Genomic DNA, 21,502 nt, shown 5'->3' on the forward strand with positions numbered 1-21,502 from the left:
TGCATTAATGTAGTCAATACACTGATAATGACACTTTTGGAAACTGTTTATATGTCACAGAGACTATATGCATATCATGGACACCATGCATGAAGATGTTAATCGGAAAGTATGAGTATCTGTAGCCACAGGTGGCCCGAAAATATCATCTTTAAAGGTGCACTATGAGTTCCTGCGTGGTTTCAGCCCGATTTCATTTTTGTCTCAAATCGTAGGCATCTCTCCTTGATCCGCTAGCTGCCTGGCCCCTGAACACACCGTGAAACAGCCCGGTCTCGAGAGACAACACAGGGGTCGTAAACGTCAAACAAACACTAGAGGCACAGGCTGTCCACCAAAATACAACAAACCACTGCAGCCAATCACAGACAATATGGTTGGGGGAGGGGGTTAGTGACAGTTGGTCAGTTAGTCATGACAGTTACGGAAACATGAGGGGAGGGGCGAGCTTGCTCTGTTTTGTTTGGAATTTACTTGGAACGTCAACAGAAGTGACCATGCAGGAACTCATAGTGCATCTGTAATGAAAGATTTTTGAGTGAAGGAGTGAAATGATCACTGATAATAAGCTATTTGTTTTTCCATCAACAGGAATCAATACACCAATCAATGCTCATGTACAAATAGTTTAGGGGCAATGAGCGGTTGCTGTTGCAGTCACATGCTCTTTTTGTTGCTGTCTGTACATGACTTTCTTGTCCTTTAATTTTACTGAAAAATTACTGCATTTTACATATTTCCCAATATAAATAAATAAAATGTCTCAAACAGTGATAATAGGTATATTACTGTTATCCTTGCTAGTAATTATAAGCCTGTGAACAGAACATTTGTGGAATTCAAAGTGACTAGAGGTATTATGTAATACAGGGACTGTTGAATAGAGAGCTCAGGACTGATGGGCAGCCTTTTTTTGTTGCTGTTCATGTTGTATATATATATATGTTTTTAGAAACAATACACAGAGTTTTAACTGTGGGTCTCTGCCTTGTCTGTTGCGTGCATTGCAGCTGCAGCATGCGTTTATGTCGAGTTGTGTTAGTGCAGAGCTGTGTTGCTGGGGCTGTGTCACACAGGGAGTCACCACGGGAAGGAGGGACTTAGGCAGCAGGACAATGCTGGTGTTTGTGCAACGGCCCCTGAGTGGCGGCTGGGTCTCTCAGATCGCTTGCGCTTGACTACCATTGCTGCACGCATTGTTGAAGTGAAAGGAAAGTGGACAGCCTGATCCTGTCTGTGGGAGCACCGACAGAGGTAAGACCCCCATTCCCCACCGCTATATCTCTGTGATGGAAGAAAATTAAGTTTTTGAAAGCTGTCTCGTGGGGGCTTGTGCTATGTGAACTGTATGAGCGGGGTGTTCCAGTGCAGTTTCTGGGGGAAGCAGAAATCTGGGAGCTGGAGGTTGGCTTGCAGTCTGTGTTTTGGCAGGGTCACTACTGTGTGTGAATGGAGCTGAGCTGAAAGAAAGTTTCACAGAAAGAGGCTCAGTGAAAGGCATGTGTAGAATGTGACTAGGATCAAGCAATGGAAAAGACAGAGCGTAGAGGGGAGATAAATAGAAAATATATATTAAAAAAAAAAGTAGAGGTGATGGAAAATTATATAAATGAAGATGAGAAGATGATCAAAGCAAACATTGTTTCCCGTTACTCTCAGAGGAGAGGACAGGTTAGGATAGAGTGAAGGTTTACTGTGGTAAAAATAGAGGCGGAATGGAGGTGGATAGATTAAGAGAGATTAATTAGGAAGTCAGCAGGGGAAAAGGCAGCAAAAGAATGCTAAAAAAGAGAAAACAGCAAAGGAACGCAAGAGCTGTGAACCCAAGATAAGGTTTCAATAGCATTCGTATTATATGTGCTACACACTGCTGAGGGCTAGACTGCAAACCATTGTACTTCCAGAACAAATAAAGGAAAAAAAACCTTGTCAAACTAATTTTACAACTTCCATTCAAATCTCCTTTTCAGTCCTTTGTTAAATGCTGGATTCCAAATGCGGTAAAAGAATACCGGTAAGCCCCTCATTTTCAGTTCTGCCCTCCTTGCTAGATCAAATACTCTTATCCCTTTTAGCTGACAGATTAGAGAGACTCAAGATGTTCTGTCTCAGTGTGGTAGTCCTGGGATATGCTGCTATTCACATTTATGAATGACTATATCTGGATTCAATATACTCTTTAGTTGATGCAAGGTGTGTCCTCTTTCACAAAGACACACTCCTATCGCCATCACAAATGTCTATTCAACAGGGCTTCATGGGGAATAGACAAACATTAGTCTCATGCTCTTTCATCTAATTCACTCACATATTAACAGCATGTGTTTTGTGTTTCCAGGCAGTGGGAGAGAGAGTGGGTTTTGGTGTAAGGCACATCAAAGCAGAAAGGCTGGCCGTACCAGGTAGGAGAAGAAGGCAGTTCATTGCTGCCACATTAAAAGAAGCAGTGAGCTGCATTTGTGGCGTGGGTGGGCAGGTGAGGGTTGAGCTGTGGTGACAACTTTGGGCTGCGTGCCAAAGTCTGAGAGGAAAGAGGAAGAGGAAAAGGAAGACCAAGAGGAGGGGTAGGTGGAGGAGGAGGAGGAGAAGAACAAGAAGAGGAGTAGTGGGCCTGGAGCCCATAACCAAGCAGGATGGCAGAGAAGAAAGTTAGGTAAGTATCTCTACCATGTTTGTTTGGCTTAATGAAGACAGATCAAAATGTATTCACTAAGTGGTGTGTGTGTGTGTGTGTGTGTGTGTGTGTGTGTGTGTGTGTGTGTGTGTGCGTGCGTGCATGCGTGTGTGTGTGTGTGTGTGTGTGGGCTTCTTTAACTATATTTGTGGGGTCCAAAAAATGGGAGTCCAGTATACTTGTGGGGTCCCAACAGCTTTGTGGGGCCAAAATGCTGAACCCCACAAGTTTAAAGGGCTGTTTAAGGGTTAAGACTTGGTTTTAGGATTAGGGTTAGAATTAGGTTATGGTTAGGGTGAGGGTAAGGGTTAAGGTTAGGCATTTAGTTGTGATGGTTAAGGTTAGGGTAACGGGCTAGGAAAAGCATTATGTCAATGACGGGTCCCCACAAAGATAGTGCCACAAATTTGTGTGTGTGTGTGTGTGTGTGTGTGTGTGTGTGTGTGTGTGTGTGTGTGTGTGTGTGCCTGCTTTATTTGTATCTTTGTCCATCAATGGCATTTGCATTGCTTGTGTTGGTGACTTGTTCTGTGCTTACATTTGTGTGTGTGTGTGCGTGTGTCTATGTTGATCCTTCAGCAGTCTCCCTGCTAAGCTGATTAATGGGGGCGTGGCAGGCCTGGTTGGTGTGACATGTGTATTTCCTATTGACCTGGCCAAGACCCGCCTACAGAATCAGCAGGGGATCCAAGTCTACAAAGGAATGTGAGTACGGCTCCCCTGTCCCAATTTAACCCGATACTGTCATTGAGCTGCCACATCCATACAAAGACAAGGGCTTTCACATTACTGCGTTTTTTTTGCATCCCTGAACAGTACTTTTAAAATTATCATTGAGAAAAAGGCTCTAAATTCATCTCTATCTATATTAGTTAGGGAATGGCTACAGACAAATGTCAAAGTAACTGTAAAAGCATTTCAAAATATCTGCTGATGAACGGATGAATGGTGGTTAAATGTGCTCTCTTGTTAACAGTACTCTCTAATTTGAGCTACAAAGTAGTCAGAATAGATGACGCAGACTCACATACTATTCCACTGAATCTTACAGGGTGGAGCAGCACTGCTAAACACACTCTTCCCATATTTGGCCCAGTGTTTTTGTGAGATTGTGCAAAACTCCCTCATGGGGTCATATTCGGGAAATGGCTGTATACAGTGCGTGTTTTGATGGACCGTCGTGGTAACTTAACCGAAAACCACACAAACGTTTAAATGAATGCACTCAAACTATTTCACATTCAACTACTTCAGTTTGTGAGGAAGTTTTAAGAAATGCAGAGGAAAAAGATTCTGTATCCTTAAAAGACCGACCCTGAATTTTTAACTGCGCACATCTGGTGGGCATCAATGCTGTTGGCTGACTGGGCGTGGCCATCCGGTGTTAACCAGCACATTTCTCTGGTTTCCTACTGTGAGTCAGAGAAGGAAAATAGCTTGTATAACTTTCCTTCAAGGCCCAATCACGAGGTTGGATTTTTTTCTACTCTTTGCAAGGAAAAGAAATGTTCAACAGAACAGCTCATTGACACCACTGATCTCTGTCCAGTTTGTTGTTGTGACAGAATACAGAGTCATGGAGTATTTGGGTAAAGGCCAGGCTGGATGATGCTTTAATAATATTAAATCCATGTCTGTCATTAGAGCTAATGGTGAAGCATATGAACATTGGTGTGGTGTATTCTAGGACCTTTTCTTTTTCTTTTTTTACTTTAAAGGCTGGACTGCCTGGCAAAGACGGTACGCTCGGAGGGCTATTTTGGATGCTACAGAGGTATTCTTTGCATTTCTAATCCCTGTGACAAACAACACTACAACTGTGCTTTACTATAAACTTAATCTGGCCACCTACGCTGTTGTTTCTACTGTTCTATTTGTGTACCTCAGTGGAAACTGTCTGTCACAAAGGGTTTGTCTTTTCCAGGTGCAGCGGTGAACCTCACTCTAGTTACACCAGAAAAAGCCATCAAGCTAGCTGCCAATGACGTCTTCAGACAGAAGCTCTCTAAGGATGGGTAAATTGATGTTTTCCCTTCGATTATACATCACATGATGAAGCTGCATACAAAGCATCTCAAGCTACAGTATACAGTAGCTCTAGCTGAAACGTAGCCTACCTTTAAATTCATTGCATTACAGTAGATACTGTTTTCTTTAATAAGTAAGCATTTATTATAGTCTTACAAATTCCTTAAAGTGCTCATATTATGCTTTTTGGCTTTTTCACCTTGCCTTTATTGTGTCATATATCTTTTTTTTGTGCATGTAATAGGTTTACAAAGTGAAAAAGCCCAAAGTCCCCCCCAAAGGGACTTACCATCTCCAACAGAAAACACTGTTCACAAACTGCTCCAAACAGCTCTATTGTAGTCCAGCCTTTACTTCAGAGACAAACGTGGTCACTTTGGAACACACGTTATAATGCTCGCCTAGCTGCTAGCATGGCACGCCCTCATACTCTGCTTCTGACTGGCTAGTAGTCCTTACCTAGGTACTGTGCATGAGCGACTCCCAACAAAAGTGCAATGTCTCACTCTGTAGCTAAAACAGAGAGCTCAACACACAGGGTGAAAAGAGGAGCTGCAGCAATGTGCAGTACAACAAAAAAATTGTGTTTTTTGAAAATTAAACCATGTAAACCTATTCTGGTACAACCTCAAAATACAATTATGAAACTGAAAATGAGCATAATATGAGCACTTTAAGATTAGTTTGTTTGCTTGCCAGATTTTTAACAAGATCAACAAACACATTTGTTACTGATTGGCATATATTAAAGTGCTCATTTTATGCTCATTTTGTATTTAGATGTTATATCAAAATAGGTTTACATGGTTTAATTTTCAATAAACACCATATTTTTGTTGTACTGCACATTGCTGCAGCTCCTCTTTTCACCATGTGTGTTGAGCTCTCTGTTTTAGCTACAGTCTTTTAGCTACAGTCTTCTCACTTCTGTCCCATCTTTGTTGGAGTCGCACATGTGCTGATACAAAGTGATGCACGTTCATCACGGAAGTAAAGGCTGGACTACAATAGAGCTGTTTGGAGCAGTTTGTGAACAGTGTTTTCTGTTGGAGAGGGTAAGTCCCTTTGGGGGGGGACTTTAGGCTTTTTCACTTTGTAAACCTATAACGTTAACAAAAATATATATAACACAATAAAGGAAAGGGAAAAAGCCAAAAAGCATAACATGAGCACTTTAAAAATCTCAAGCTTGTGTATTTGCCCTCATAAATTAATACATGGACTCATGGCCTGTTATTATAGAAGCTTATTTTTGTTATTCTTGCACGTGAGTATAACCAAGCCTTTAATGTGTTTTCAGGCATTTGCCCCTGTGGGGGGAGGTGCTGGCAGGCTGTGGGGCTGGGACCTGTCAGGTGGTAGTCACCACTCCCATGGAGATGCTTAAGATCCAGCTGCAGGATGCAGGAAGGCTCGGTGAGTTGGTCATTTAGTTGGATTTAATGTTTTTTTTTCTTTTTTCTCAGAACTTTTTCTTTGTACAAATACCAAGATGCAGTGTGTCGAAATGTATGTCAGTGTAAAATGATGCAATGCACTGGCATCTTGGGAAATCCTATTCAGGAATTAAATCACCTCTGAAAATTGCACCTTCTGTCTTATTTATGCTAACATTGATTTGGTGTAGGACCAGTGTGTAGGATTAAGTGCCATCTAGCACCAACTGAATACCCCTCACTCAACCCTCCCTTTCAAATCGTGTAGAACGTACAGCAGCGGAAAGCCCTCTTTAGAGCCAGTGTTTGGTTTGTCCGTTCTGGGCTACTGGAGAAACCTAGCGGTGCAACATGGTGGTCTCCATCCAAAAGGACCCGCTCCCTATGTAAATATGAAGGGCTGATTCTAACCTGACGAAAACACAACAATTCTTAGATTCAGGTGATTAGGTTAGGTTAGGTTACTTTATTGATACCCGTAGGTAAACTAGTTTTACAGTCTAAGAGAGGCGGGACATCCTTAAACATAACATGCAACACACAAAACATTAAAACATATAAAAACAGGTAATAAAACATGGATAAAAAGGAATAGAAAACAGTACATAACCAAAGTGCTTGTGCGTTTTGTGCAAATAATTTTACTGTGATTACATATACACTAATAAAACAATAGTTATAAATATTATATTCCAGTTCTGCCAATAGATCCCACTTAATCCTACACACTGTTCCCTTAAGACATGCAGGAACCATGCCTCTCAATAAATTAGACCCAATGTGAGCATTCACACATTGTTTATAAATGTGACATATGAATAGCCTGTCAAGCCAGACCCACATCCAGATGTTGAGTCTGGGAACTCACCATTGACGGAGCTCAATCTGAGGGGCGGGATAAATGGTTGTCTTTCAAATTCCCTCTGCACGCAATAGGATAGAGCTACAACCAACCAGAGCAACGAAGAAGGTAGCAGAGCTAGTTGATAGATTTAACTTTTGCCGTATCCGGTCGACAAAAAACTCCGAACACATCTTTCTTTTTTAAGAATGACTTCAGTGCCGTTCTTGGTTCTTTTCTCAAAGAAAAGCTGAACTCCAAGTCTTCCAGAAGACCGCTGCTCCCAGCAGCAGCAGCCATAAGCCCGCCCACCGACTCTATACACGATGTGATTGGCCTGACCAGAGTTTGGTTTTTCCAGCTCGCAAGCCAACGGAGAGTGCCTAGACCCCCCACCCTGGCTGCATACTAAATTTGCTGCCGCTAGGCTGCGTCTAGATTTCTAGGCTAACATATGAAAGCATCTTTTGGCAAACTTCCCATTGACTTTTTTTTGTCAAAAATGGGAAAACCAGGGGCGACCTCTAGCTCACCCAGTAAGTGCGTGCGCCCCATGTTGGCTGAGTCCTTTGCAGCGGCCCGGGGGTCGAATCTGACCCTTTGCTACGTGTCATCCCCCATCTCTCTCCCACCTTTCCTGTCTATCCACTGTCGCCACAAATAAAGGGAAAAGCCTCCAAAAAAGAATCTTTAAAAAATAAATAAATGGGAAAACCAAAGGTTGGTAACCCATATGTTGTTCAGTAACAGTTGTGGCTGCAGGATTCCATTTGCCTGCATGTGTTTTCTAACCTGGGACAATCTGTGTTTGACTATCAGCCGCCCAGAGGTCTGTTCCAACTCCAGCTCAGGCTGCTGCCCCTGGTCCAGCTCCATCATTGGTGGCCCCCCCACCAGCGCGACCGAACCCTCCACCTCGGACCTCGGCCACCAGCATCACTGTGGATCTGCTGAAAACTCGAGGGCTGGCAGGCCTCTACAGGGGGGCAGGAGCCACCTTAATGAGGTCATACACACAAAGACATAAACACACTCTCACACATACTTACAATATAAAATAATAATATAAAAATACATATAAGTACATAGCAGCAGGAGAAAAGTCAGCCATGATCCAGAATTTTGAACTATTCCAGACAGCTTGTTTCTCGTGTCCATTATAATTCATTGTCTCTTGACCTCACTGGTGTCACACTCAGTCCATGACATTATGCTTTTTATACTCTGCTCTCATGTTGGAAACCTTTAAAAAAAGATCACTTACATGAGCATGCACAGTGGAGCACGTGCCTCTTCGGAACAGGTAGCTCTGCTTGGTTCCCAGTATTTTTTTCACAACTTTAAAACTACAAGCGCGGTTCAATCAGTGCGGTTCAATCGGATGCGGCTGATCTGAGATTCGGCGTGTCCCCTTTTTTCGTCTAGCCGTCACATGTGGGACACACACACACACACACACACACACACACACACACACACACACACACACACACACACACACACACACACACACACACACGCAAAGAGAGTCCTTGATTTATAGTTAGATGTCCCTGATGGCCCCTCATACTTTCTCTCTTGTCATTCAACTCTGTCCTCGCTGCTTTAATGAGTTGAATTCATGTTGCATAACTCACACAGTGGTTGTTGTATTTCCTGACACCTCTACCAATCAACACCGATCCATAGATTCCTGCAGCTATGTCTGGCTGCTGTACTGCAGTGGAATGGGGCCATGTCTCTTTCTCTCTTCACGTTCCTGGGACTTTACCCTCACCCACTTTAGTTTTTAGTCCGTCCCATTTAATCCTTATCCTAATCTAACCTTTTTTTTTGTTTTTTTAAATCAATTTTCAGGGATGTCCCCTTCTCAATGATCTACTTCCCGCTGTTTGCCAACCTAAACGCGCTGGGCCGGGAAAAAGTGGGCAATGTGCAGGCCAGGGCGCCATTCTGGCAGTCCTTTCTGGCAGGCTGCGGCGCAGGCTCAGTGGCAGCCGTGGCTGTAACACCACTGGATGGTGAGTGGACGAAAGAAATGGACATAGTAAAAGAGATGGTAGGGCAGGATAGGTAGGTAGTTAAATATTGGCTACGTCCGAAAACACTCCCTTCACTCATTCTCAACCATCTCTCCTGGTCTATTGAATACAATGCATTGCATCATGGGATTATTAACAAAAAAGATGCTGTTTTTTGTTTTACTTTGGAATCAATTGACTGAATTTTCGACTTCTCTACTTGTGTTAATATTACACTACATGTTTAACATTAACCATTATCCTGTGATTGTCATTTGTGGCTACCGTTTACTTTCATTGACACACCGACAATAATCTTTAAGCGGATGTAATGACCTGCACCTATGTGTTTTAAATGCCTGTACAGTCATAAAGACTCGTCTACAGACCTTGCAAAAAGGTGAAGGGGAGGACACATACAGAGGAATTGTTGACTGCACACGGTAAGATTTTAGTTTATATAAAAACATTTATTACCTTAAAGGAACACGCCGACTTATTTGGACTTTAGTTTACTCACCGTGAGTTAGACAAGTCCATACATACCCTTCTCATCACCGTGCGTGTTGTAACGCTGTCTGACGCCCCCACCGCTAGCCTAGCTTAGAACAGATCCCGGAGGTAACCGACTCCAACTAGCCTACTGCTCCCAATAAGTGACAAAATAACGCCAACATGTTCCTATTTACATGTTGTGATTTGTATAGTCACAGCTAGTACAAATAACATCATGAGACACAGCCATCATCTAACCATATACGTACTGGGAACTATATTCTCAGAAGGCGAAGCACTGCTACTTCTGCTACTTGGGCGGAGTGATTTGACGGAGCCCAGTGAAGGATATTAGAAGCTCTTTCCCGGTGATGGCTGAGCGTTACTGAGCAGTCTCCAACTGAGAGAGACGACGTGAATGTGACGTGAGCAACCTGTCTGAAAGTTGGAAGTCTTCTGGTAGCTGTGCCAAGAGAAATCTCAATCATTCCCAATCTTGCAAAGACGGAGAGCGTAGGTATATGTAAGGAGATAACATGGACACAGGCTAATTATTGATCACTAAAATGATAGTTAACATTAGTAATTAAACTTAAACAGCTAATGTGAGATGAAACTGCCTGCGAGCTTCTCCTGTACTATACGGTAATTCCTCTACTATGCAACAGTAAGTCGCGTGGTTATGATACAATCGTTAGCCTATTTTTATAAAAACATCTGCTACGGAGCCATAACGTGAGGTACAAGGTAATGGAGCCTTTTATACATTGTCATGTTTCTTTAGAAATAAACAACGGACAAATAGAGTCTTTAAATGCTTCAGATGTAAAGTTATTCGCTGTCAAAGTGGCACCAAAATGAATGGCAGTCAATGGGATGCTAACGGGGGGTGATGGCTTGGTAGCATCAAAATGGTGCCATAGGAGCTACGCGTTCCTGGGAGAGGCTTACCCCCTTGGCAGAGAGTAGCAGTGCTTCACCTTCTGAGAATATAGTTCCCAGTATGTATACGGTTAGAAGATGGCTGTGTGTCATGTGACCTTGTTATTTGTACACGCAACATGTAACATTTACAACATGTAAGTAGGAAAATGTTGGCGTTATTTTGTCACTTATTGGAAGCAGTAGGCTAAATGGAGCTGGTTATCTCCAGGATCTGTGCTAAGCTAGACTAGCAGTGGGGGCGTCAGACAGAGTTACAACACGCACGGAGATGAGAAGGGTATGTATGGACTTATCTAACTCGAGGATACGGTGAATAAGCTAAAGTCCAAATAAGTCGGCGTGTTCCTTTAATATTTACAAGGGTAAAAAGCCTTGTAACATTTCCTTTAATTTTTTTTTCCCCTCTTGTTTTGTCTGTGTACTTTTGCAGGCGTATCATGATGCGGGAGGGCCCATCAGCATTCCTGAAGGGTGCAACATGTCGTGCTCTGGTTATTGCTCCTCTTTTTGGCATTGCGCAGGGTGTCTACTTTCTCGGGGTAGGGGAGACAGTGCTTGGTTTGCTGGGATAGCACTGCTTGACATTGGTGGCGATGGTTGTGTTGTCTCTGCTGCTTTAATCTGCAGTGAATGAATGACACAGCTGAGTAAAAGGTGAATACGGTACAGAGAGAGGGAGATACGGCCACAATCTGCTAACCAAAGGAAGAGGAATGGTCTGAGATATGAAGAGGCTCTATTTACTAATATGTGGACCAATGGGTTCACACTAATCATGTTTCTCTAGGTTTTTGCATGCTGTCAACAGGTTCCATAGGTTAAACAGGGCCCTGTGTATGTGTGTGACTAATCTGAGGGTAAGTGTCCCAAGTTGTCTGGGTTATCCCTACGTGCTTGCTGCAATATGTCTGGGGCTGTTCCTTTCTCCCAAGAGAGATGATTCTGTCTGGTTGTTAAGAGAGAGCTGCTGCATGTTGTTTGAGGCTGCTAACTAAAATGCCAATCTGACCATTTGTCCGGTCATGGCGAAGACTGTGCATCATCCTATGTAAGTGACAAATTCCCCTTTATCAAAAGCTAAGACGTCAAAGTTTGACGTCAGAGTATGAACTGGCTCTTTGGGTTGACTTCTAATGCCAATCATTTAGAGTTCAATGTTTGATGCGTTTATCTGGAACAGGAGCTTAATCCCTTTTCGCCTACCCTCCCACACCATCAGTGAGGTCCGGGTTGTAATCTTGAGATTCCTTCAGTGGACTGGGAGGTGCTGGCTGCCAGAAACTCTAAGGTCATTTGTTAATCTGATGGTAATGCTTTAATCCCAGCATTAGCGTACAATATACCCTAACACACAGCTCACTTCCTGCCTAGAGGCCACAGGTTAGACTGCTGGGCCCCTGTCTGATAGACTTGACTTCCTCTTCCTCACACAGCTCCGAGAGAGAAGAAGCCTGGAGCTGATTTCACTGCTTAGTTACACATAAAAACACATTCCTCCAAATGATGTGCGTACAATAACTAAAACAAATATGCAAAGCCTTATCGTTGCTGATAGTTTCTAAAGCATCAAAACTGGAAGTCTTAAATGAATTCATTGGAATTGGTGGTGTTGAAACATTGATTTGGTTCTTGAGTCCAATTTAGCGTCGAAAATGATATTTGTGGCACTAAAGTTTTTTTGTTTTTTACATTTGTAACGCAAGACAAGTTTGTGTGGCTAGTGTACCTAGGCTACTACATCTTCCATTGTAGAGAGAACATAGCCTGAGTAAACTGTTTACAAGCTGTAAATAAAGATATCTCATACATGCTGACTTCTGTGTGTCACACCCATTTATTCATGTTAAGTGCTTTAGAACAATGGTAAACATCCTTTCGCTGTCCACACGCACACACACAGTCAAACTGTTAACAAAAGTTTGGCAAACATACCATATTATAGGCTGTAGTCTACAAAACTGTAAACTGAGTATGTGTAAAGAAAGTGTGCATCTTTGGTGACCTAAATATGTAACTTTGATTACATTAATCAAGTAGTAAAAAGCTCACAAAACAACTGAAGGAATGCCATTGCAAATGAAAGCAGTCCTTTAGACTAGGCACTTCAAAACATAAAAAGTAATACTAAATCCATTAGTACAAAAATACAAACATACATAAACACATCAGTAGTGTTCCATTAAGTGAACCAGGGTTTTCTTTGGTAGGTGATTGTGCAGACTCTTGCTCACTATGATGATGGTCTGTGGTCACCTCATACAGTATGTTCCAACCGTGTCCACACTGCTTTCTTCAAATCCAGTTAATCCGTGAATTTACGGTTGGGATTGGCACCAAACAAGTCCACTCTGATTTCAGGCATCATCTGTCAGGTGGAAAGCCAGGACACATAAGTACATACTGTACAAGAAACTGAAAGTACAAACCTAGATTACTATAGTAAATTAGTGGAGAAACATGAAAAATACAGATGCTTCAATATCTTATCTTTTTCTTTTAATGGACAAAGGGAGGTTAACTAATAATATATATACACATCATAATAGTATCTAATTTCCTAAAAGACAAACAAACATAAAACCTTTGCTGAGTCAAACATGTTGTCCCTCTAACCAGTCCTTCCAGAAAAAGTGTGTCAAAAAGAGTTTTTTTGTGATTGTTGCGGGCTAAAATCCTTGATTATGCGGCACGTTTTCTTAAAAAATGCGATGGAATATGCGGGATATTTATGCAATTTTATGTAATGAAATTGCGGGAACTTGCAAAAACTGCGGTTTCATCGTGGCTTCATCGCGGGGTTTGCAGTTTTTCGATGATGTTCACGTTGCGTAATTACGTCACTTCATAACGTTCCCATGGCAACAGGGGAAAATGGCTGCTCTCGTGTGAAGTAAACGCAACATTTTTCTACTTTCTGCTAAGATATATGGGACTTTTTTGCAACGAAAATGCGGGGATTATGAAATCATGCAAGCCCCGCATATTTTGCGCAGAAATCAGCAATTTATGCAGCGAAAATGCGCCGTATTTGAAAAAATAATGGGCCTTAGTGGTCCCCTAATACTGTATCTGAAGTCTCTTTTATATAGACCTTAGTGGTCCCCTAATACTGTATCTGAAGTCTCTTTTATATAGACCTTAGTGGTCCTCTAATACTGTATCTGAAGTCTCTTTTATATAGACCTTAGTGGTCCCCTAATACTGTATCTGAAGTATCTTTTATATAGACCTTAGTGGTCCTCTAATACTGTATCTGAAGTCTCTTTTATATAGGCCTTAGTGGTCCCCCTAATACTGTATCTGAAGTCTCTTTTATATAGACCTTAGTGGTCCCCTAATACTGTATCTGAAGTCTCTTTTATATAGACCTTAGTGGTCCCCCTAATACTGTATCTGAAGTCTCTTTTATATAGGCCTTAGTGGTCCCCTAATACTGTATCTGAAGTCTCTTTTATATAGACCTTGGTGGTCCCCCTAATACTGTATCTGAAGTCTCTTTTATATAGGCCTTAGTGGTCCCCCTAATACTGTATCTGAAGTCTCTTTTATATAGGCCTTAGTGGTCCTCTAATACTGTATCTGAAGTCTCTTTTATATAGGCCTTAGTGGTCCCCTAATACTGTATCTGAAGTCCCTTTTTTATAGACCTTAGTGGTCCCCTAATACTGTATCTGAAGTCTCTTTTATATAGACCTTAGTGGTTCCCCTAATACTGTATCTGAAGTCTCTTTTATATAGACCTTAGTGGTCCCCTAATACTGTATCTGAAGTCTCTTTTATATAGGCCTTAGTGGTCCCCCTAATACTGTATCTGAAGTCTCTTTTATATAGACCTTAGTGGTCCCCCTAATACTGTATCTGAAGTCTCTTTTATATAGACCTTAGTGGTCCCCCTAATACTGTATCTGAAGTCTCTTTTATATAGACCTTAGTGGTCCCCCTAATACTGTATCTGAAGTCTCTTTTATATAGACCTTAGTGGTCCCCCTAATACTGTATCTGAAGTCTCTTTTATATAGGCCTTAGTGGTCCCCTAATACTGTATCTGAAGTCTCTTTTATATAGGCCTTAGTGGTCCCCTAATACTGTATCTGAAGTCTCTTTTATATAGACCTTAGTGGTCCCCTAATACTGTATCTGAAGTCTCTTTTATATAGACCTTAGTGGTCTCCTAATACTGTATCTGAAGTCTCTTTCCCGAAATTCAGCCTTGGTGCAGAATTACAGCCACTAGAGCCAGTCCCACAATGAGCTTTCCTTAGTATGTGCCATTTCTGTGTCTGTAGCTTTAAATGCTATTGAAGATGGGGGGGGCAAGGTGGAGGGTGGGGGTGTGGCCTTGACCAACTGCCATGCTTTGCTTGTTTTCAAGCCATGGTGTCTCTCTCTTTCTCATGGGGGGGCCAAATTCTCTGGGCGGGCAAAGCAGAGAAAGGGGAGGTAACCTTGCCCCTTATGACGTCATAAGGAGAAGATTCCAGATCGGCCCATCTGAGCTTTCATTTTCTCAAAGGCAGAGCAGGATACCCAGGGCTCGGTTTACACCTATCACCATTTCTAACCACTGGGGACCATAGGCAGGTTGGGGGAACTCATATTAATGTTAAAAAAAACCTCATAATGTGACATTTTCATGCCATGGGACCTTTAAATAATATTTAAAATTGATTTTTTTACAGGATGTAGTGACAATGCTCTTGTCTGCATCAGCAGTTGTGTGTAGGAAGCAGAAACATTTTGGGACGCATGCTCAAAACAAGCTCCTCTCAAATACCTCTCAGAGTTTATCTGCGACAAGAGCAGGCACTCTAAACACAAAGCATGAATGGATAAACTTTAATTATTCACAAAAGACAAATGAGTAAACAATGAATGTTCCTGCCTCAAAAACAGAAACAGAACAAAAAAGAATCAGTGCTTCCCTATTCTAAAAAATAAATAAAAATAAAACATTGCTTAATGAAGTAACACCCACTTTAACCCATCGACCATGCAACTTATTTTTTTTCTGGGTCAAAATTTCAAATTGCGTCACTTTTTCGATGTTTTTGTAAATTTTTTAGACTTTTTTCCAATTCTTTTGTCACAAATTTCCGATGTTATTGTCGATGTTTTTTTGTCGATTGTTCTGCACTTTTTTTGACGTTTTTGTTGTTTTTTCCAACATTTTTTGTCACTTTTTTCCAACGTTCTTTGATCATTTTTTATTTTCAAATGCTATAAAATTGAATAACACACCCAAATTCAATGAAAGTAGTGAACTGATCATTTATTTTACTTGTATAGAGTAATGGTTGTATGGAACCATCCACGTTACGTTTTTGGACAATTTGGTGGAAAGAAAACCACATTTCTGATATATAGAAATCTTTGAAAATGGGTTTGACTCTCCAACCTTTAGGCAGTCAGGCTCACTTGAAAGCCAAGTGGGTGGTGCTGCCCTCCACAGGCAAACAGCAGAAACTACATTCAGAGTGTTATAACGGTGTGTGTAGAAAGATTTTTTAGATGCAACAGTTACTCTACCTGTTGTGCCATAAGTTCAAGCCTGTTCTCCAAAGTGTTGGAAACCTTGATCTTCCCGTTATCGTTATATACTTCAACTCCTCCGCAGCTGTAGGCACAAACATGAGAGAACCAAACTTAGCAGGAAAGTATGCCTTTCTTTGACCTTTTTCAATCATGGCCACCATAAAAATCCAACAATACATTTAAAATCAAAAAGTAAGAGTGGATTTTAAAGTACATTAAATCATCTTACATCCCTGATGGAAGAAAGCGTTCTGGGTCGATTTTGACGACTATGTTCCTCTTCACTGCCTCTTTGTAGATAGGGCTGATCTTATTAACTGCAGCCTGTCAACCAATAAAACAAGGACTTACAAAACACAACACTACACAACTATCATGCACGTGACAAAAAAATATACAGAGGCTCTTGTAATTACTTTTTAGTCAGCTCAACCTCACCTGAACCATTTCTACATCCTGCTGTCGGCAGCGAATGGTAACTTTAGGTTCCAGCAGTTGATAGAATCCCTGAAAAGTAAGCCCAAACTCAGAAAACACGGAGAACTAACGTACCAATCAGCTGTTGAATAAACTGCACCCTCCCATGAGAACAGTTGGAGGGCCCTATTTTAACCATCTAAGTGCACGGTGGTGCAGGTGCGTTTAGGGCGTGTCTAAATCCACTTTTGATAGTTTGACGGTGGAAAAAAGGGTCTGTGCACCGGGCGCATGGTTCAAAAGGGTTGTACTTATTGTCATAAGCATTATTCAGAGGTGTGTTTTGGGCGTAACATGCAATAAACCAATCAGAGATCATCTCCCATTCCCTTTAAAAGTCAGGCGTGTTTGGACCTTGGAGCATTGCTATTATGATGGAGGATTTGCACCGTAATATATTTATTTGTAATCTTTTGCATGTTTGTGTGCTGCTGCGTGTCCCTGTGGGTGTAACAAGCATAGTGTGTGCGCGCTGTGCATTTTACTAATTTGCTGTTAAAATAACAATGAAATGCTGCGTTATTGACTCCAGACCAATAAATTGTTGGTCAATGGCGTGATCTCTTCCCGCTGCCTCAAGATAGCAATACCCCCAGAATGCACCTGAACACACCTCCCTGTAAGACCAGCACGCCCATGGGCGCAAAGATGGGGGCAGGTGCATTTGTTATTTAAACAATGTGGGCGCTGGAGGGGAAAATGACAACTGCGTCGGTCTTAAACTAGCAAAGACACTTGGGTCGGGCTTTGCGCTGCGCTGGGTGCAGGATAGGGCCCGGAGAGTTTACCTGGAGCACCAGGTTTGCGCTGGGTGCAGGATATTTTTTTGGAGTTTACCTGGAGCACCAGGCCCTCCAACAGGGTAGAGTAACTAGCAGGGTCCTTGGCGATCTCTGCAAGTCTTTGACGAGCCTCATTCAACAAATCCTGAGACAAGAACACAGTTACAAAACAAAACATGTTACTGATTCATGATGAATTAGATGACTTTAAAGTCGGGATCGACCGATACTGGTTTTTCAAGGCCGATACCGATTATTAGTGGTTAATAAAATCGATAACCGATATTTGAAACCAATATGCATTTACAGCGAAAATGGAAATCTTTAAGTCAAAATTAAGATTTTGGAATGTTACAAACTCCAACACAAAACTTTGATTAGACGCTTTAAGCAACTGTTTAAGAAATAAGAATTTTTTTACCCTTGTGTTGTCTTCTATTCGGTCCTCCCCGCTCAAAACACCTGAAAATCAACACCTTTTCTGACGTTTTGGTCTCTTTTTTTGACGTTTAACGCTTCTTTTCACTACCATCAACACCACTAATAAACTTATTTCCACTACTTTTACACTTATTTTTGGAATTCATGGTCAATAAACCTAATTTATTGGACATTACCTAAATCTTGATTTTAAAAAAAAAGCAGAAATTCTGAATTATTTAGACTAATATTATAATATATAAAGGAAGGATAATCACAGACTTGTATATGTCAACGTTCAGTAAGGACCCAAAATTCAATGAAAGTAGAGATCCGATCTTTTGTTGTACACTCTTCTTCAGATACTGTGAAATAAGACGCTATTATACAGTGTAATACAGTAGGGCTGCACAATTAATCGCAACTGTATCGAAATCTCAATATGGACTAGTGCAATATCCAAATCGCAGGGGGGGGGCGCAATATTTGTTAAAGGCAAAATATGTGTCAAACCATTCTGAATGAAGTATTGTGGTACTGCAGAGACGTCTCGGCCTACAAATCCTATCCTACAGGCTAAAAAAAAATAATCTTTGTTTGATACAGAGCCTCACAGAAATCACACTATAATCATTTGAATTTCTTTCAATGTTAATCATTTTCAATGACAATGAATCCTATCGCAATATCAGTCAAAATAATCACAATTAGATATTTTCCTCATATCGTGCAGCCCTATAACAAGTATGGTTAAGTACTGTGTAAATGCTTGTCTTTGGTGACAAGTAAATACTATTTTTCAATGATCAGAGTACCGTAAAAGAATATCCATTCACCTTCATTGTATTGAAATTTAATTCAGTGGCAAATAGGACAAAACATAAGCACATATGCATGCATCTAATCGTAGTTGTACATAAAATACATATCCATTGTATGCATCTATTTATATTTTTTAAAGATAATTTTTGGGGCATTTGAGGCCTTTATTTGATAGGACAGCCGAAGTCATGAAAGGGGAGAAACCGGGGGAATAACATGGGCTGCTGCGGCGAGGACTAAACCTTTGTACATGGGCTGCACATGGCGAGCTACGTAGTCGCCCCATCTATCAATACTGTAATTTAAAAGTTATACTCAGTCGTGTAACATGAACTGAATATGTGTAAAATATGAGCGTTGATCTCAAACCGTGATCATGTCGTCGCGGGCCTTCAGCACCTTTAGCCTCGCTTGGTTCAACAGGTTGGACATCTGGCTGTGGGAGTGGAAGGAGAAGTCCATTAATGAATGCTCTGACATGAACATGTAATGCAGCAGGCCTAGCTGTTCAGCGTGATACCCAGTTCTCCCAACACATAGATTTTAAGTTGCTTTGCCACCCCAATTGGAATCGACGAGGCAGATATGGCGACGTTCATGTACAGTAGTTACAAAAATGTATTTATACTCAATTGTAATGAGGATGCATTGACTTTACTAAGGCAACCATAACTGAAGGAACAAGGAGATAGCAAAGAAGAATTCAGAACAGCAAGGTAACAGACAAAATAGTCGATATCCACGACGTTCCACTTCCGGGATAGCTCCGGTCCCGCCGGATATTCTGTCGGAAGTCCCGCTTGTCGGACGGATGTCTGTTACCCTCCACTTTCTTTGTTCTGGACTATGGTTAACGGCTCCTCAGATCTCTGCAGTGTAAATCCAGACAGCTAGCTAGACTATCTGTCCAATCTGAGTTTTCTCTCACACGACTAAAACTACTTTTGAACGTACACGTTCCACCAAAACAAGTTCAACAAAATTTTGCAGCGACACCGTGTCTCCGTCCTGCGCTTAGCGCCGCCCATGACGATTGTGATTGGTTTAAAGAAATGCCAATAAACCAGAGCACATTTTTCTTCCATCCTAGAATGCTGTGTGACTAGCCAGACCCTCCTCCCCAGCGCTGTGGAGGAAGGTCTGGCAATGCAGACTACAGACATTAGGCTCGTTGGAGCCAGCCAGTGTCCCACTTGATCCCAACTCGCTCTGACGTCATGCACACGTGGGCAACGATAACCTCACGAGATCAAGGCGGCCGCAGGTTTGAGACGCAGGCAGGGCAGTTGCTTTTCACCGACTGCAAGTCCCAGGCGGACCCAGGGCATGCTGGGAAGCGCCTGGCTCTCAGCTGATCTAACAGCTGATTGGTTCAGAATCGACTCAACATGATGACGTTTTACATAAACCTTTTATCGTTTTTGAATTGGAAGGATTTTAACTGCTATTTTTCTGATTTAAAATAAAATCTATTTATTATTATTATTATTATTAAATGATTTATCTAATTTAAATAAAAAACAACTGGAGATATATGGGTCTGATAACATTTTATTAAATCGGAACACTTTTGCAAGGCACCGTGTCACATTCTCATTAGGGGCTGACCCCCCCTAAAGGTCTGATCCTAGAATCGCCCCTGCACTGCTCACAATTTAAGGGTGTGTGTGTGTGTGTGTGTGTGTGTGTGTGTGTGTGTGTGTGTGTGTGTAAAAGTGCAAATGATTCCCCTCGACCACTTTCATTCTTTCCTAAACTGTCAATAAATGACCATCAACTCACACTTTCTTGTGTTGTTCAATCTGCTTTTCCTTCTTCTCATAGTATCCCATGATTTTTACCCTGTGGGTCTGCACCAGACGACCTTTCTCGATGTTGAACTCTTCCTCCGCCTGTAAACAGAGTGGGTATGACAAGGCCCATTACTGGTCGCTGCTGCACAAATCACAAGACTGACTGACAGACAGGCTTTAATTACCTTAGCATCAATTTCCTCAACTTTCTCTCTGGCCTCTTGCTCAATGAAGCCCATCATGTGCTTGATCTGCCACAAGAGACAAAACACAAAATAGTTTGTTCATATTCAGAAGTCTTACAAAGTTTATGTCAACCTTCTAAATGTACAGTATGTACAAACCAATTCACAATTCACAACAAACATATTCTTACTAAAACAGAGACGTTAGCTTTAGAACGATTTTTAATGATTTCGGTTAACGTTAACCCTATATTACCCTTAAAAGATTTAACCTGCCTATATTAACTTGTAGCCATTATTATGTTATAGCACCCAATTCTGTCACATGTCCAAGACCCAAACTAAATAAACTGTCACGATAGCGAGATTAGTAAGAACCTAGCTATATTAGGCAAAGTTACATGCAACAGTAACGTCAGTTTAGATTTTAGCCCGTGATCTAGCTAGCTAGCGTTGACGTATGTTATGTTTAACCCTACAGATATAACGTTAGTCACTGGCATAACGTTAAATGTAATAGCTAGCTAGCTAGTTCAGTCGTTCAGTCAAAAAAAAGTTACCTGTTTTTGTACGTCAGCATCGGTAAGCGCCATATCTGTTCTCAAATATGTTTTGTTTATTAAAAGACTGTAACTAAAAGAAGAAAAAAAAGTCTTCCAGACCACACGAGCAGTCCAGTTCACTTTAGTTCGTAGAGGGAGAGTCCGAGTACTTTTACCAAAGATCCTCTATCTATGCTAAACTGTGTGTGGGCTTTTACTCTTCTTGTTGTTGTGGTTCACGTCGAGCTAGCGACACAATTGCAACACAAAACATCCGGTCAAAACTATAGAATACAATTTCATTTAAAAAATATATATATATTTTATTTCTTTTATTCATTTGGGTGCATACCCCCTCCCCATTATTATAGCATAAAAAACTGTCTATGATAAAAAAAATAATAATAACACACACACACACACACACACACACACACACACACACACACACACACACACACCCTTCACAATATTTAGCTAACTGTAGGAACATGGACATATTTGTTTGC

The 21,502-nt window shown here is 41.4% G+C and overlaps 2 protein-coding genes across 4 annotated transcripts; one reads left to right on the plus strand and one right to left on the minus strand.

Moving 5' to 3' along the window:
- The first annotated feature begins 1,118 nt into the window (after positions 1 to 1,118).
- slc25a18 (solute carrier family 25 member 18) lies at positions 1,119 to 12,254 on the plus strand. 3 transcript variants are annotated; one of them, XM_078257888.1, is made up of 11 exons: positions 1,119 to 1,254; positions 1,971 to 2,014; positions 2,339 to 2,653; positions 3,254 to 3,379; positions 4,393 to 4,448; positions 4,599 to 4,689; positions 6,003 to 6,118; positions 7,799 to 7,985; positions 8,837 to 9,000; positions 9,368 to 9,443; positions 10,871 to 12,254. In XM_078257888.1, the coding sequence occupies exons 3-11, from the start codon at positions 2,634 to 2,636 to the stop codon at positions 11,010 to 11,012; spliced, it is 978 nt and encodes a 325-aa protein (XP_078114014.1). In that variant the 5' UTR covers positions 1,119 to 1,254; positions 1,971 to 2,014; positions 2,339 to 2,633; the 3' UTR covers positions 11,013 to 12,254. The 3 variants fall into 3 exon arrangements, with proteins under 3 accessions (XP_078114014.1, XP_078114016.1, XP_078114015.1); XM_078257890.1 differs by having other exon boundaries at positions 3,257 to 3,379; XM_078257889.1 differs by lacking the exon at positions 1,971 to 2,014.
- Position 12,255: 1 nt separating this feature from the next.
- On the minus strand, positions 12,256 to 21,247 carry atp6v1e1a (ATPase H+ transporting V1 subunit E1a). Its single transcript, XM_078257891.1, has 9 exons — positions 21,012 to 21,247; positions 20,452 to 20,517; positions 20,256 to 20,365; positions 18,843 to 18,909; positions 17,287 to 17,376; positions 16,411 to 16,479; positions 16,202 to 16,296; positions 15,967 to 16,054; positions 12,256 to 12,805 (listed from the first exon to the last, which is right to left on the minus strand). The coding sequence occupies exons 1-9, from the start codon at positions 21,042 to 21,044 to the stop codon at positions 12,743 to 12,745; spliced, it is 681 nt and encodes a 226-aa protein (XP_078114017.1). The 5' UTR covers positions 21,045 to 21,247; the 3' UTR covers positions 12,256 to 12,742.
- Positions 21,248 to 21,502: the final 255 nt, after the last annotated feature.

This window comes from Sander vitreus, chromosome 8 (assembly GCF_031162955.1).
Source record: "Sander vitreus isolate 19-12246 chromosome 8, sanVit1, whole genome shotgun sequence".
Taxonomy (NCBI): Eukaryota; Metazoa; Chordata; class Actinopteri; order Perciformes; family Percidae; genus Sander; species Sander vitreus.